The 16,621-nt window shown below is 53.2% G+C and overlaps 1 protein-coding gene across 6 annotated transcripts in view; it reads left to right on the top strand.

Moving 5' to 3' along the window:
- Positions 1-15,949, top strand: part of DTNB (dystrobrevin beta) — a 93,205-nt gene extending 77,256 nt beyond the window's left edge. For 5 of the 6 annotated variants that reach the window (XM_072143943.1, XM_072143942.1, XM_072143941.1 and 2 more), the window contains 8 exons: positions 2,091-2,178; positions 3,734-3,819; positions 4,084-4,197; positions 5,735-5,831; positions 13,699-13,852; positions 13,916-14,005; positions 14,079-14,132; positions 15,622-15,949. In XM_072143943.1, the coding sequence (XP_072000044.1) occupies positions 2,091-2,178; positions 3,734-3,819; positions 4,084-4,197; positions 5,735-5,831; positions 13,699-13,852; positions 13,916-14,005; positions 14,079-14,132; positions 15,622-15,626 (688 nt within the window). In that variant the 3' untranslated portion in view covers positions 15,627-15,949. Of the gene's footprint in view, positions 1-2,090; positions 2,179-3,733; positions 3,820-4,083; positions 4,198-5,734; positions 5,832-9,754; positions 9,852-13,698; positions 13,853-13,915; positions 14,006-14,078; positions 14,133-15,621 lie in introns of those variants that run through there. The other variant, XR_011854372.1, reaches the window with a different exon arrangement.
- Positions 15,950-16,621: the final 672 nt, after the last annotated feature.

Raw genomic sequence — 16,621 nt, 5'->3', positions numbered from 1 at the left:
TGTCTCAGCCCCATCATCCACAGGGGGGGCCCCCCATGTCTCACCCTCATCATCCACAGAGCGGGCCCCCCCATGTCTCACCCTCATCATCCACAGAGCTCCCCCCCCCATGCTCCAGCCCCATCATCCACAGAGGGGGCCCCCCGTGTCTCCACCTTCATCATCCACAGAGGGGGCCCCCCATGACTCAGCCCCATCATCCACAGAGGGGGCCCCCCATGTCTCACCCTCATCATCCACAGAGGGGGCCCCCCATGTCTCACCCTCATCATCCACAGAGGGGGCCCCCCATGACTCAGCCCCATCATCCACAGAGGGGGCCCCCCATGTCTCACCCTCATCATCCACAGAGGGGGCCCCCCATGTCTCACCCTCATCATCCACAGAGGGGGCCCCCCATGACTCAGCCCCATCATCCACAGAGGGGGCCCCCCATGTCTCACCCTCATCATCCACAGAGGGGGCCCCCCATGTCTCACCCTCATCATCCACAGAGGGGGCCCCCCATGTCTCACCCTCATCATCCACAGAGGGGGCCCCCCATGTCTCACCCTCATCATCCACAGAGCGCCCCCCCCATGCCCCAGCCCCATCATTCACAGAGGGGCCCCCCATGCTCCAGCCCCATCATCCACAGAGCGCCCCCCCATGCTCCAGCCCCATCATCCACAGAGCGCCACCCCCCCCCATGCTCCAGCCCCATCATCCACAGAGCGCCCCCCCCAAGCTCCAGCCCCATCATCCACAGAGCGCCCCCCCCCAGCTCCAGCCCCATCATCCACAGAGCGCCCCCCCCCCATGCTCCAGCCCCATCATCCACAGAGCGGGCCCCCCAAGCTCCAGCCCCATCATCCACAGAGCGCCACCCCCCCCAAGCTCCAGCCCCATCATCCACAGAGCGCCACCCCCCCATGCTCCAGCCCCATCATCCACAGAGCGCCCCCCCCTGCTCCAGCCCCATCATCCACAGAGCGCCCCCCCCTGCTCCAGCCCCATCATCCACAGAGCGCCCCCCCCCCATGCTCCAGCCCCAACATCCACATAGCGCCCCCCCCCCCATGCTCCAGCCCCATCATCCACAGAGCGCCCCCCCCCATGCTCCAGCCCCAACATCCACATAGCGCCCCCCCCATGCTCCAGCCCCAACATCCACATAGCGCCCCCCCCCCATGCTCCAGCCCCATCATCCACAGAGCGCCCCCCCCATGCTCCAGCCCCATCATCCACAGAGCGCCCCCCCCATGCTCCAGCCCCAACATCCACATAGCGCCCCCCCCCCATGCTCCAGCCCCATCATCCACAGAGCGCCCCCCCCATGCTCCAGCCCCATCATCCACAGAGCCCCCCCCCCTGCTCCAGCCCCATCATCCACAGAGCGCCCCCCCCATGCTCCAGCCCCATCATCCACAGAGCCCCCCCCCCCTGCTCCAGCCCCATCATCCACAGAGCCCCCCCCCCTGCTCCAGCCCCATCATCCACAGAGCGCCCCCCCCCATGCTCCAGCCCCAACATCCACATAGCGCCCCCCCCATGCTCCAGCCCCATCATCCACAGAGCGCCCCCCCCATGCTCCAGCCCCAACATCCACATAGCGCCCCCCCCCATGCTCCAGCCCCATCATCCACAGAGCGCCCCCCCCATGCTCCAGCCCCATCATCCACAGAGCCCCCCCCCTGCTCCAGCCCCATCATCCACAGAGCCCCCCCCCCTGCTCCAGCCCCATCATCCACATAGCGCCCCCCCCCCCATGCTCCAGCCCCATCATCCACAGAGCCCCCCCCCCTGCTCCAGCCCCATCATCCACATAGCGCCCCCCCCCCCCCATGCTCCAGCCCCATCATCCACATAGTGGGGCTGTATTATGGGCGATGGATGCAGCTTTTGTAGTGACTGGAGGACAAGTACATGCCGCTACCCTGGGTGCTCTCCATTACAGGGAGATGAGGAGCTGAGAGTGGGGATAGTAGTCCCTCTGTAACCTCCTTACATATAGTCACTACACCAACAAAGCACTGCCTCCCTATAGACAGATTAGATTGTGCGCTCCTGGGGTCAGGATGATGGGAGTTATGCTGTACTATCCTCCGCAGTGTGCTGGACAGTCCTAGCCGGTTGGATGAGGAGCACCGTCTCATCGCTCGGTACGCTGCCAGACTCGCTGCTGAAGCCGGGAACTCTGTGAGTATGTGATGTGCGTTACACACGTGTCCTGAGAGCCATCATCTTCTACTCCAGTCACATCCAGAGCTGCAGGGAGGCCTTATATGCCACATACATGCACAAACCTCTTCTCTCTCCATCTTCTGACTCTTATACTCTAGGAAAATATTCAAATAAGTTTTCCCGGATGGGATAAGGAAAACCTCGCCTCTTTAGATGTCTCCTTGCCCCAGGCTTGACATACCAAAGGCCTAATGACATGATGTGGGATTAAGCCAAACCATTATATATATTCCAGGAGGAGCGGATTCCCGGCTGTAGTCAGCGCTGTTCTGGTGGGGTTTCTTTGGTAGAGCATAAGGAACTGGTTTGGCTAAATGAGAGGTGCAACATCCCCCACCGGGGCCTTTACTTGGGGCCTGGAGGCAGCCGGGGCCCAGAATACCGGAGTGGCTGGCGGTTGCGGCCTAGGCACACTAGTGTCACGGTGCTTGGTATGGGGACCGGAGGGCTGTCCTACAGCCTGGCAGCTCTCCAGCAGGTGGTGTGTGCAGGAAATATGGAGGGAGAGGCAGATGCAACAGGCTTCAACCCTGGGGCAACCCCTGAGGTGTCTGTAAGATGAGTCCCTGGGTGATGGAGGATGTGAGACAGCCTGATCCAGGGATTACACGGAGGTAAGTTGTGCAAATCAACTTACAGTTCAAATGGGCTAAACATCAGCAGCAGGTTCAGCAGGCTGGAAAGCTGGCGGGAGATAGCTGGTGCGCAGGAAGAGATCCTCGCAGCCTGTAAGTAACTTCAGGCTGGGCTGGTAAAGATGGAGCCAAGTCCGGACAGTGGACCTCTGCTCTGGGGCTTAGTCTCCTGACTTGCCCAGGGTGTCAGGAAGCGACACCTCTGCTTCCTGGTATTATGACACTGGCAGGTGCTGCTCTCTCCTCTGCTTGCTTTGCTGACTTGTGCTCCAAGTTGGAGTCTCTGACTCCCGCCCACCAGGGGTTTTTATACTCCCATCGTCAGGTGGCAGCACCCTCCATCCAGCTTCCAGCTTGCTTTACAATGGTACAAAGGATATCATTGGTTACTAACATTTCACATGTTAACCCTTACCAGACACTGGTTTCAGCTGCAATTACTCAGTTCTCCACGTTAGAAGATCTTCTGTAGAGGTGATCAGTCTCCCTAACAGCTCCTAACATGGAGAGGGCACTAATCGCAACAACCACCCGTCCTATGCATTGGCAGGGGTGTTGCAGAGGCTTGTGACTAGGGTTCTCCTTACGGAGAGTTTGCCAGTTAATGCCGCCGTGTAGTTGTGTGGGGACTTATAGCCATTGACGCTCCACTAGGGGATTTTGGGAATCCATGGCTATAAGTCTCTACACAGCTACACGGCGGCATTAACTGGCAAACTCTCTGTAAGGAGAACTGTTATACTCTAGTCACAGCCGGAGCTGCGCTGTATTGTGCGCGGCTTACACAGTGCAGGAGAGTGGAGCAGGACAGCAGGCAGGAGGCGGCAGCTCTGGATGTGTAGTAGTCACTCATGATCCTGCAATTTCCTCCGCAGCCTCGGCCGCCCACAGAGCTGAGCTTTAACTTTGATGCCAACAAGCAGCAGCGACAGCTGATCGCCGAGCTGGAGAATAAGAACAGGTGAGATTGTGAGCGGGGGAGGGTCCGGCTGTGCCGCTGCAGGGGGGAGGGTCCGAACATGGTGGCGGGGGAGGAGGGTCCGAACATGGTGGCGGGGGAGGAGGGTCCGAACATGGTGGCGGGGAAGGAGGGTCCGGTCGTGGCGGGGGAGGAGGGTCCGGTCGTGGCGGGGGAGGAGGGTCCGGTCGTGGCGGGGGAGGAGGGTCCGGTCGTGGCGGGGGAGGCTGTGATCAGTGATGGACGTCTCATCCATGGTCTTTACAGAGAGATCCTGCAGGAGATACAACGGCTGCGCCTGGAGCACGAGCAGGCGTCGCAGCCCACCCCCGAGAAGGCACAGCAGAACCCCACCCTGCTGGCAGAGCTCCGCCTACTAAGGTGAGTGAGGGGCTCACAGTCATTGATAATTCAGGTAGTGTAATGCTGGGTGCCCCGGTAGTGTGGATGCAGGGCCCATTCTAGAGTATTTGCTGCCTGAGGCGAAAATTGATTTATTTAAAAATTTATAATAAAAGCTCCCCCCCCCCCAATTAAATTATATACAGCTCCTATATTTTAATTAAAATCTGACCTCTATATCCAGATTCTCCCATGTTTAACTATATCCAGATTCATCGCCCCAAAAGTTTATTTAAATCATGCCCCCACTTATATTACATACAGTAATATAAAGCCACCTCCCTTTTAGATACAGCCCCTACCATATTTATATTAGATACAGCCCCCTCCCATATTTATATTAGATACAGCCCCCTCCCATATTTATATTAGATACAGCCCCCTCCCATATTTATATTAGATACAGCCCCCTCCCATATTTATATTAGATACAGCCCCCTCCCATATTTATATTAGATACAGCCCCCTCCCATATAATATGTAGTTAAATTATGGTTAAAAGCCACCCCCAGTTTATATAATGTACAGCTCACCTCCCATATTATATCATATACAGCCCCCATTATATGATATACAGCCCCCATTATTATTCAATTATATACAGCCCCCCTGTTCTATTATATACAGCCCCCATTATTCTATTATATACAGCCCCCATTATTCTATTATATACAGCCCCCATTATTATATTCTATACAGCCCCCATTATTATATTATATACAGCCTCCATTATTCTATTATATACAGCCCCCATTATTCTATTATATACAGCCCCCATTATTCTATTATATACAGCCCCCATTATTATAGTATATACAGCCCCCATTATTCTATTATATACAGCCCCCATTATTCTATTATATACAGCCCCCATTATTATAGTATATACATCCCCCATTATTCTATTATATACAGCCCCCATTCTATTATATACAGCCCCCGTTATTATATTATATACAGCCCCCATTATTCTATTATATACAGCCCCCCCCCTATTCTATTATATACAGCCCCCCCCTATTCTATTATATACAGCCCCCATTATTCTATTCTATACAGCCCCCCCCTATTCTATTATATACAGCCCCCATTATTATATTATATACAGCCCCCATTATTATATTATATACAGCCTCCATTATTATATTATATACAGCCCCCATTATTATATTATATACAGCCTCCATTATTATATTATATACAGCCCCCATTATTCTATTATATACAGCCCCCTATTCTATTATATACAGCCTCCATTATTCTATTATATACAGCCCCCATTATTCTATTATATACAGCCCCCATTATTCTATTCTATACAGCCCCCCCCTATTCTATTATATACAGCCCCCATTATTATATTATATACAGCCCCCATTATTCTATTATATACAGCCCCCATTATTCTATTATATACAGCCCTCCCTTTTCAGTAGGGGCAGTAGTGTTGTGGTAGATGACCCCAGCATTGAGTATGGCGCCTGCAGCGGCAGTGACGTGTACCTCGTGTCCGCAGGCAGAGGAAGGACGAGCTGGAGCAGAGGATGTCCGCCCTGCAGGAGAGCCGGCGCGAGCTGATGGTGCAGCTAGAGGGGCTGATGAAGCTGCTGAAGGTAAGTGCCCCCCACCCCCCCACCATGACCTCCAGGATTATACAGGATCTATATGAGGTACCCAACAGTGGCCACAGGGGGCAGCGAGGAGGGAGAGTGACCGCTGTATAATGAGCCCTTCTCATGTGCCTTGCAGCGCCTTGCAGATATGGGGGCTCCGGGGTCTCCACACATCATATACAGGGGGTATATACCATAGTGTCTGCCATCATATCAGAGACATGGATGATACAAGGGGGCGGGTATTATATACATCCCGGGTCATGTGACCTCCTCATTGTACCAGGTGATATGTACATCCTAGGTCACATGATCTCCTGATCTGCCTCTCATGCGGTCGGCCATGATGTATGTGACAGGTCATGTGATTGGATCCATGGGAGTTCTCTTACATACATCACGGATCACGCAATCTGTTCCATACTGTTTTCCTGGTGATATCACTGGTCACTTAATGTGCTCTTAAAGGGATCATTATACTGTCCATGGGATCCCACCCCTAGGTGGGTCACTGTGTACATCCTGGGTCATGTGATCTTCTCCTATGACTAATCCATCCATGGCCGGGACAAGGCATATGGGTGACCTAGGCAGACAAGCAAAATTGTGCAAACCCCCGCCCCCCTGAAACGGGGCTGAATGAGGGCCGATCCTAATGGGTACAATGAAATGCTTCCCCCCCCCTCCCCCATTAAAAATAATAAGAAAGAAATCTAAGTAGGCAACTAGTATGGAAACATCTACAATAAGGCCTCCCTGGCGTGAGAATAGCGTAAAATAGAAAAATATATCCGTCCAGTGGAAATACCTGCAATGCTTATACCTAATATATAAACCTGCAAGAATGTAGCAAACACATAAATATTTTCCAGCAATGAAAAACCGCACATAATAATATCCTGCACTTGTAAATATAAACAAAAAATTAATTTTCTACACACATCAATATATACCAGCATTACATGTACTACACACCTCAATATATACCAGCATTACATGTACTATACACATCAATATATACCAGCATTACATGTACTACACACCTCAGTATATACCAGCATTACATGTACTACACACCTCAGTATATACCAGCATTACATGTACTACACACCTCAGTATATACCAGCATTACATGTACTACACACCTCAGTATATACCAGCATTACATGTACTACACACCTCAGTATATACCAGCATTACATGTACTACACATCTCATTATATACCAGCATTACATGTACTACACACCTCAGTATATACCAGCATTACATGTACTACACACCTCAGTATATACCAGCATTACATGTACTACACACCTCAGTATATACCAGCACAGGGTAGATCACGTGGTAGGTACATCTATTGGTCGTGAGAATAGCCCTTTTAATGGCTAATCCTCACGTCCCCGCAATGTTTTTATAACTTTTATTGCTCTAATATGCTAATTTTCTAAAGAGGCTACTGGGGAGTGGAGTAGTCGGAGCTGAGGCAACACGGCGGCTACTCCACGCCCCAGTAGCCTTTTTGACCCTCCTATCAGATATCTACGGCACGCGATACATGTACAGCACGCCTCAATATATACCAGCACTACATGTAGGGCACACCTCAATATATACCAGCACTACATGTACGGCACACCTCAATATATACCAGCACTACATGTACGGCACACCTCAATATATACCAGCACAACATGTACGGCACACTTCAATATATACCAGCACAACATGTACGGCACACCTCAATATATACCAGCACTACATGTACGGCACACCTCAATATATACCAGCACTACATGTACGGCACACCTCAATATATACCAGCACTACATGTACGGCACACCTCAATATATACCAGCACTACATGTACGGCACACCTCAATATATACCAGCACTACATGTACGGCACACCTCAATATATACCAGCACTACATGTACGGCACACCTCAATATATACCAGCACTACATGTACGGCACACCTCAATATATACCAGCACTACATGTACGGCACACCTCAATATATACCAGCACTACATGTACGGCACACCTCAATATATACCAGCACTACATGTACGGCACACCTCAATATATACCAGCACTACATGTACGGCACACCTCAATATATACCAGCACTACATGTACGGCACACCTCAATATATACCAGCACTACATGTACGGCTCACCTCAATATATACCAGCACTACATGTACGGCTCACCTCAATATATACCAGCACTACATGTACGGCTCACCTCAATATATACCAGCACTACATGTACGGCACACCTCAATATATACCAGCACTACATGTACGGCACACCTCAATATATACCAGCACTACATGTACGGCACACCTCAATATATACCAGCACTACATGTACGGCACATCGGCGCTGCACTTACACGTCACTTACTGTCACTTACTGTCTCCTGTGTCAGTGTTGGTCCAGTCCATCCCGCTCCTCTTTCTGTAGTGTCCTCCTTGTTGCCAATCCTTCTCCATCAGGTAGAGAACTTCATGGAAACTTCTCCCAGTCGTGACTTGTCTCTGCAGAATTTGCCACCCTGGTAACTGGAATATCTCCACTCCGTCCCTAAAAACATCACAGTCAATACAATGTTCCTTAGATAACAACTTAGTGCCCCTGCTACCCATCAATATACTATAATATATACGACCATATAGTCGTAGCCCCAGCGCTGCCTTATATCAGACACTGTATATACATGGATCACGTACATGTGACTGCACATCAGTCATGTTATGTCTATTATGTCATCTTATCTACAGCAGATTTCCTTATTACACCTGTATCACAAACCTATCATCCACCCCTCTCTCAGCCATGCCCTGTGCTCTCTGGCACCCCCTCTCTCAGCCATGCCCTGTGCTCTCTGGCACCCCCTCTCTCAGCCATGCCCTGTGCTCTCTGGCACCCCCTCTCTCAGCCATGCCCTGTGCTCTCTGGCGCCCCCCGTATCAGCCCTGCCCTGTGCTCTCTGGCACCCCCTCTCTCAGCTGTGCCCTGTGCTCTCTGGCGCCCCCTCTCTCAGCTGTGCCCTGTGCTCTCTGGCGCCCCCCGTATCAGCCCTGCCCTGTGCTCTCTGGCGCCCCCTCTCTCAGCCATGCCCTGTGCTCTCTGGCGCCCCCTCTCTCAGCTGTGCCCTGTGCTCTCTGGCGCCCCCTCTCTCAGCTGTGCCCTGTGCTCTCTGGCGCCCCCCGTCTCGGCCCTGCCCTGTGCTCTCTGGCGCCCCCCGTATCAGCCCTGCCCTGTGCTCTCTGGCGCCCCCCGTATCAGCCCTGCCCTGTGCTCTCTGGCCCCCCCCCCCCCCGTCTCAGCCCTGCCCTGTGCTCTCTGGCGCCCCCCGTCTCAGCCCTGCCCTGTGCTCTCTGGCGCCCCCCGTCTCAGCCCTGCTCTGTGCTCTCTGGCGCCCCCCGTCTCAGCCCTGCTCTGTGCTCTCTGGCGCCCTCCGTCTCAGCCCTGCTCTGTGCTCTCTGGCGCCCTCCGTCTCAGCCCTGCTCTGTGCTCTCTGGCGCCCCCCGTCTAAGCCCTGCCCCGTGCTCTCTGATTGTGTCTCTTCTCTCTATGTGGCGGCAGGAGGAGGAGCAGGCAGTAAGTGATTTGCATGAGGCACCACCCACTACACGTCTGCTCTGCATGTTCCCATCCGCTCCTGACGTGCAGCATGTACAGAGCCCCGCCTCCTGCCATGCCCACAGCCCGGGCACCGCCCATGGCACCACCTCCATCAGCCCTGCTGTATTGCAGTGTAGAAATTGTAGTGTGTACAGGAGTGCAATGCATCATGGGGGCCCTGGCCGCTCCGGTCCTGTGAGTGCAGCTGCAGTGTAAAGCTGGAGGGGATGTTACTTGGTTGCCGTGGTTACGTCCTGTAACTGTTTCTTTTATTTATATACATAGATGGACACATGACCCTGGACGTAGCCACAGCAACCAGAGACTTTACACTGCAGGCTCCACCCCCCAACCTGGATTCACCGGGGCCGGCGCCATGACGGTGAGCGAGCCATCCACAGTCCTTGTCCACTACATAGAGAGCATGCATGTCGCCCCCATGCTTTACACTGCAGGGACTGGGGGTCTGGGCTCCGGGTGTCCGGTCATGTGCTACCAACATACAGAAGAGGACAGAGTGCAGTACTGCTCAGTGCCACCGGAGGGAGCCCCTCACACACATCATCATTATAATATCACACAGCAATAGGAGGGGCCTGAGCACAAGAGCTTACAGTCTATGAGGATGAGGGGGTGACACAAGAGCTTACAGTCTATGAGGATGAGGGGGAGACACAAGATCTTACAGTCTATGAGGATGAGGGGGTGACACAAGAGCTTACAGTCTATGAGGATGAGGGGTGACACAAGAGCTTACAGTCTATGAGGATGAGGGGGAGACACAAGAGCTTACAGTCTATGAGGATGAGGGGGAGACACAAGAGCTTACAGTCTATGAGGATGAGGGGGACACGAGCTTACAGTCTATGAGGATGAGGGGTGACACAAGAGCTTACAGTCTATGAGGATGAGGGGGTGACACAAGAGCTTACAGTCTATGAGGAGGAGGGGGTGACACAAGAGCTTACAGTCTATGAGGAGGAGGGGGTGACACAAGAGCTTACAGTCTATGAGGATGAGGGGAGACACAAGAGCTTACAGTCTATGAGGATGAGGGGGGGCACAAGAGCTTACAGTCTATGAGGATGAGGGGGTGACACAAGAGCTTACAGTCTATGAGGATGAGGGGGTGACACGAGAGCTTACAGTCTATGAGGATGAGGGGGACACAAGAGCTTACAGTCTATGAGGATGAGGGGGTGACACAAGAGCTTACAGTCTATGAGGATGAGAGGGTGACACAAGAGCTTACAGTCTATGAGGATGAGGAGGTGACACAAGAGCTTACAGTCTATGAGGATGAGGGGGACACAAGAGCTTACAGTCTATGAGGATGAGGGGGTGACACAAGAGCTTACAGTCTATGAGGATGAGGGGGTGACACAAGAGCTTACAGTCTATGAGGATGAGGGGGTGACACAAGAGCTTACAGTCTATGAGGATGAGGGGGTGACACAAGAGCTTACAGTCTATGAGGATGAGGGGGGACACAAGAGCTTACAGTCTATGAGGATGAGGGGGTGACACAAGAGCTTACAGTCTATGAGGATGAGGGGGTGACACAAGAGCTTACAGTCTATGAGGATGAGGGGGTGACACAAGAGCTTACAGTCTATGAGGATGAGGGGGTGACACAAGAGCTTACAGTCTATGAGGATGAGGGGGTGACACAAGAGCTTACAGTCTATGAGGATGAGGGGGTGACACAAGAGCTTACAGTCTATGAGGATGAGGGATGACACAAGAGCTTATAGTCTATGAGGATGAGGGATGACACAAGAGCTTACAGTCTATGAGGATGAGGGGGTGACACAAGAGCTTACAGTCTATGAGGATGAGGGGTGACACAAGAGCTTACAGTCTATGAGGATGAGGGGTGACACAAGAGCTTACAGTCTATGAGGATGAGGGGGTGACACAAGAGCTTACAGTCTATGAGGATGATGGGTGACACAAGAGCTTACAGTCTATAAGGATAAGGGGGGACACAAGAGCTTACAGTCTATGAGGATGAGGAGGGACACAAGAGCTTACAGTCTATGAGGATGAGGGGTGACACAAGAGCTTACAGTCTATGAGGATGAGGGGTGACACAAGAGCTTACAGTCTATGAGGATGAGGGGGGACACAAGAGCTTACAGTCTATAAGGATGAGGGATGACACAAGAGCTTACAGTCTATGAGGGGGGGGCACAAGAGCTTACAGTCTATGAGGATGAGTGGGTGACACAAGAGCTTACAGTCTATGAGGATGAGTGGGGACACAAGAGCTTACAGTCTATGAGGATGAGGGGGGACACAAGAGCTTACAGTCTATGAGGATGAGGGGGTGACACAAGAGCTTACAGTCTATGAGGATGAGGGGGTGACACAAGAGCTTACAGTCTATGAGGATGAGGGGGTGACACAAGAGCTTACAGTCTATGAGGATGAGGGGGGACACAAGAGCTTACAGTCTATGAGGATGAGGGGGTGACACAAGAGCTTACAGTCTATGAGGATGAGGGGGTGACACAAGGGGTATAAGAGCTTGTATAATGCTCCAGCCATTCTTTATAAGGGAATAGAATGAAGTAATATAATAAATAATAGTCATTGTATATACAAAGTATCGGGTGAAAGTGACTGCAGCGAAGCCTGGAGCTTGGTACCTGGTGTTTGCTGGATAACAGACGGAAGGAGGACGCATGATGGGAGAGTAAAGAAAGTTTAAGTTTCATGCCGTGAGAGAGTGTGATAGATCTGCCTAAAGAGAATGTTTGAAACTTTGGAGGTTGAGTGTTAATCTGATAATCCGGGGCAGAGCATTCCAGAGAAATGGTGCAGCTCAGAAGAAGTCCTGGAGAAATGACCAGTCCTTATACCATAGAGTGGACTCTCCACCGTGTTCTCCTACCTGTCCTTATACCATAGAGTGGACTCTCCACCGTGTTCTTCTACCTGCCCTTATACCATAGAGAGGAGGACTCTCCACCGTGTTCTCCTACCTGCCCTTATACCATAGAGAGGAGGACTCTCCACCGTGTTCTCCTACCTGTCCTTATACCATAGAGAGGAGGACTCTCCACCGTGTTCTCCTACCTGTCCTTATACCATAGAGAGGAGGACTCTCCACCGTGTTCTCCTACCTGCCCTTATACCATAGAGAGGAGGACTCTCCACCGTGTTCTCCTACCTGCCCTTATACCATAGAGAGGAGGACTCTCCACCGTGTTCTCCTACCTGTCCTTATACCATAGAGTGGACTCTCCACCGTGTTCTCCTACCTGTCCTTATACCATAGAGAGGAGGACTCTCCACCGTGTTCTCCTACCTGCCCTTATACCATAGAGAGGAGGACTCTCCACCGTGTTCTCCTACCTGTCCTTATACTGTAGAATGAAGGATTATCCAGCAGGCTGATGTACCAGGTCCTGATGCCTGATCTTCCTCCTGGTGTCCCTGTAGTATCTCGGGAAGCTCTCCAGGATTTCCTTGCTCTGTTGGTGTTATGTTAGATGTGTTGATGCTCCTCATCCTCGGCGTCTGTCTATAAAGTGCAGTATGAGGAGAAGTTCCCAATTATTTGGGGTTTGGAGGTCCTATGATGATACCTGCAGGCTCGGCCTCCTGCTTTTCGCGGCTCTGGTTGGTTGGTGGCCTCCATCTTCTTCTTGGTAATGACCATGTCATGGACAGGTTAGACATCCAGAAGATTGCAAAGATGTCGGGATGTGTCCCTCAGTCACCTGTAGTAGTAAGATGATGGGTCAGATTTACTTACCCGGTCCATTCGTGATCCAGTGGCGCGTTCTCTGCGCTGGATTCGGGTCCGGCCGGGATTTACTAAGGTAGTTTCTCCGCCGTCCACCAGGTGGCGCTGCTGCGCTGAAGAGCATCGGAACGTTCCCGGAATACACCGAGCTGGGCTGAGTGAAGGTAAGTGCAAGCTCCGCAACACATTTTTTATTTTTTTTTAAATGCGGCAGTTTTTCCGCATCCGTCGGGTTTTCGTTTGGCCACGCCCCCTGCATGCATGCCGGCGCCGATGCGCCACAATCCGATCACGTGCGCCAAAATCCCAGGGCAATTCAGGGAAAATGGGCACAAATCGGAAATATTCGGGTAACACGTCGGGAAACGCGAATCGGGCCCTTAGTAAATGACCCCCGATGTGTATGGTGCGTGTGAGATAACACGGTGATCATACATGTTGGGGGTGGGCGCTCAGACCTCTTTTCTTGTTGCAGGCACAAGCATCGGGATCTCCTCATTCAACACCGAGCCATAGCGCCAGCTCCATGCCTATGCCGGTGCGCTCCACGTCAGCCGGCTCCACGCCCACACATGGACCTCAGGACTCCATGGCCGGACTGGGAGACGTACATGAAGCCTTTGCACACGGTAAGTGGCGGTGACCCGGGATGACCTCCCCCAGGTCACGGCTGATGTCTCTCTGCTCCTCAGGTACCAGGAGAAATCTACGTAGTGACCTGCTGGTGGCGGCAGACTCCATCACTAACACCATGTCCTCCCTGGTGAAGGAGCTGCACTCAGGTAAGTACTCACATAAGTGCACTCATGTCTTACATAACCCCCATCTGACACGTCTGTACTCCCTCTGCCACAGCTGAAGATGGCGCCGACGAGGAAGACGAGAAGATAAAGAGTGGGAAGGACCGAGGTAACTGAGGAGGAAGATATGGGGGGTGGTAGCCTCCTGTGCTGTATGTAAGGAGACCACATGTCTGGTACTGTACTTCAGTCTTGTACGTGTTGTGGTTTCCCCCCATGACCAGTCCTGTGTGTACACGTGGTGGCCTCCTCTCCTGTCCTGTGTGTACACGTGGCGGCCTCCTCTCCGGTCCTCTGTGTGTACACGTGGCGGCCTCCTCTCCGGTCCTCTGTGTGTACACGTGGCGGCCTCCTCTCCGGTCCTCTGTGTGTACACGTGGCGGCCTCCTCTCCGGTCCTCTGTGTGTACACGTGGCGGCCTCCTCTCCGGTCCTCTGTGTGTACACGTGGCGGCCTCCTCTCCGGTCCTCTGTGTGTACACGTGGCGGCCTCCTCTCCGTTCCTGTGTGTGTACACGTGGCGGCCTCCTCTCCGGTCCTGTGTGTGTACACGTGGCGGCCTCCTCTCCTGTCCTGTGTGTACACGTGGCGGCCTCCTCTCCTGTCCTGTGTGTACACGTGGCGGCCTCCTCTCCGGTCCTCTGTGTGTACACGTGGCGGCCTCCTCTCCGGTCCTCTGTGTGTACACGTGGCGGCCTCCTCTCCGGTCCTCTGTGTGTACACGTGGCGGCCTCCTCTCCGGTCCTCTGTGTGTACACGTGGCGGCCTCCTCTCCGGTCCTCTGTGTGTACACGTGGCGGCCTCCTCTCCGGTCCTCTGTGTGTACACGTGGCGGCCTCCTCTCCGGTCCTCTGTGTGTACACGTGGCGGCCTCCTCTCCGGTCCTGTGTGTGTACACGTGGCGGCCTCCTCTCCGGTCCTGTGTGTGTACACGTGGCGGCCTCCTCTCCGGTCCTGTGTGTGTACACGTGGCGGCCTCCTCTCCGGTCCTGTGTGTGTACACGTGGCGGCCTCCTCTCCGGTCCTGTGTGTGTACACGTGGCGGCCTCCTCTCCGGTCCTGTGTGTGTACACGTGGCGGCCTCCTCTCCGGTCCTGTGTGTGTACACGTGGCGGCCTCCTCTCCGGTCTTCTGTGTGTACACGTGGCGGCCTCCTCTCCGGTCCTCTGTGTGTACACGTGGCGGCCTCCTCTCTGGTCCTCTGTGTGTACACGTGGCGGCCTCCTCTCTGGTCCTCTGTGTGTACACGTGGCGGCCTCCTCTCCGGTCCTCTGTGTGTACACGTGGCGGCCTCCTCTCCGGTCTTCTGTGTGTACACGTGGCGGCCTCCTCTCCGGTCCTCTGTGTGTACACGTGGCGGCCTCCTCTCTGGTCCTCTGTGTGTACACGTGGCGGCCTCCTCTCTGGTCCTCTGTGTGTACACGTGGCGGCCTCCTCTCTGGTCCTCTGTGTGTACACGTGGCGGCCTCCTCTCTGGTCCTCTGTGTGTACACGTGGCGGCCTCCTCTCCGGTCTTCTGTGTGTACACGTGGCAGCCTCCTCTCCTGTGTGTACGTGCTGTGGTTTCCTCTCGTGACCCGTCCTGTGGTTCTCTTCCAGGCTAGGTGACCATTACAGAGGAAGAGGTGGTAGTAAGCGTCTCCTCCGCCTCCTGGCAGCGTGGCCTGGATGGTGCAGTGACTGCACAGCGCCCCCTATCTCCATGTACATTTCCACAGCCAGCAGAGACTGTTGCCGCATGCTTGGTTCTGGATGTAACATACGTGTTACCGGCCCGTGGTCCATCACGTCAGACTCTGGACGTTGCGGGTGAAGAGGCTGAGACACTGTGACTGCGCTCACGTGGGACGCCACGTCCTGGGCCCCACACACAGACGGTACATTTCATGTCCCAATGTTTACAGATAATAAACGTGTCTGTCCTTCACGTGTCCGTGTCCCATCCCCCATCAGCCACCACTCCGCCGGGAAGGAGCTGTCATGTGACCTGCCTTGTGACATCATCAGAGGGGGACACAAAATGTTCTCACAGGACATCGTGGACGTGTCACCTGATTTTAAAGGGGAGGGTTTATAAATGACCTCTCAGTCATGTGACCTCACCTGGGGGGAGCAGGTGTGATGTCATCATGTGATGTCATCTGCTGTAGTCAGACCAGAGCGGTGATACGGATCTCTAGTCACACCCGGATACCCAGCAGGATCCATAGCAGCTCTGGATGTGACTAGAGAATAGCAGAAGACCTGTAGGGAGATAATCCCGTGCTGTGTCACAGCTGCAGATTCGTCTCATTGTAATGTCACACGTCATGTGCTCCAGTCACATCCAGAGCTGCAGTCACAAATCTCTTTCATGTGGGAAACTGGACTCAACCCAAATGTAACTGAATACAGTAAAAGACTTGGTGCAGCTCTGGATGTGACTGGAGAAATCAGCTGAATACAAGAGAAGACTGGGTGCAGCTCTGGATGTGACTGGAGAAATCAGCTGAATACAAGAGAAGACTGGGTGCAGCTCTAGATGTGACTGGAGAAATCGTCTGAATACAAGAGAAGACTGGGTGCAGCTCTAGATGTGACTGGAGAAATCGGCTGAATA

The sequence above is a fragment of the Engystomops pustulosus genome, chromosome 3 (assembly GCF_040894005.1).
Source record: "Engystomops pustulosus chromosome 3, aEngPut4.maternal, whole genome shotgun sequence".
Lineage (NCBI taxonomy): Eukaryota > Metazoa > Chordata > Amphibia > Anura > Leptodactylidae > Engystomops > Engystomops pustulosus.
The sequence above is the reverse complement of the archived record's forward strand: the minus strand, read 5'-3'. Positions and strand labels throughout refer to the sequence as shown.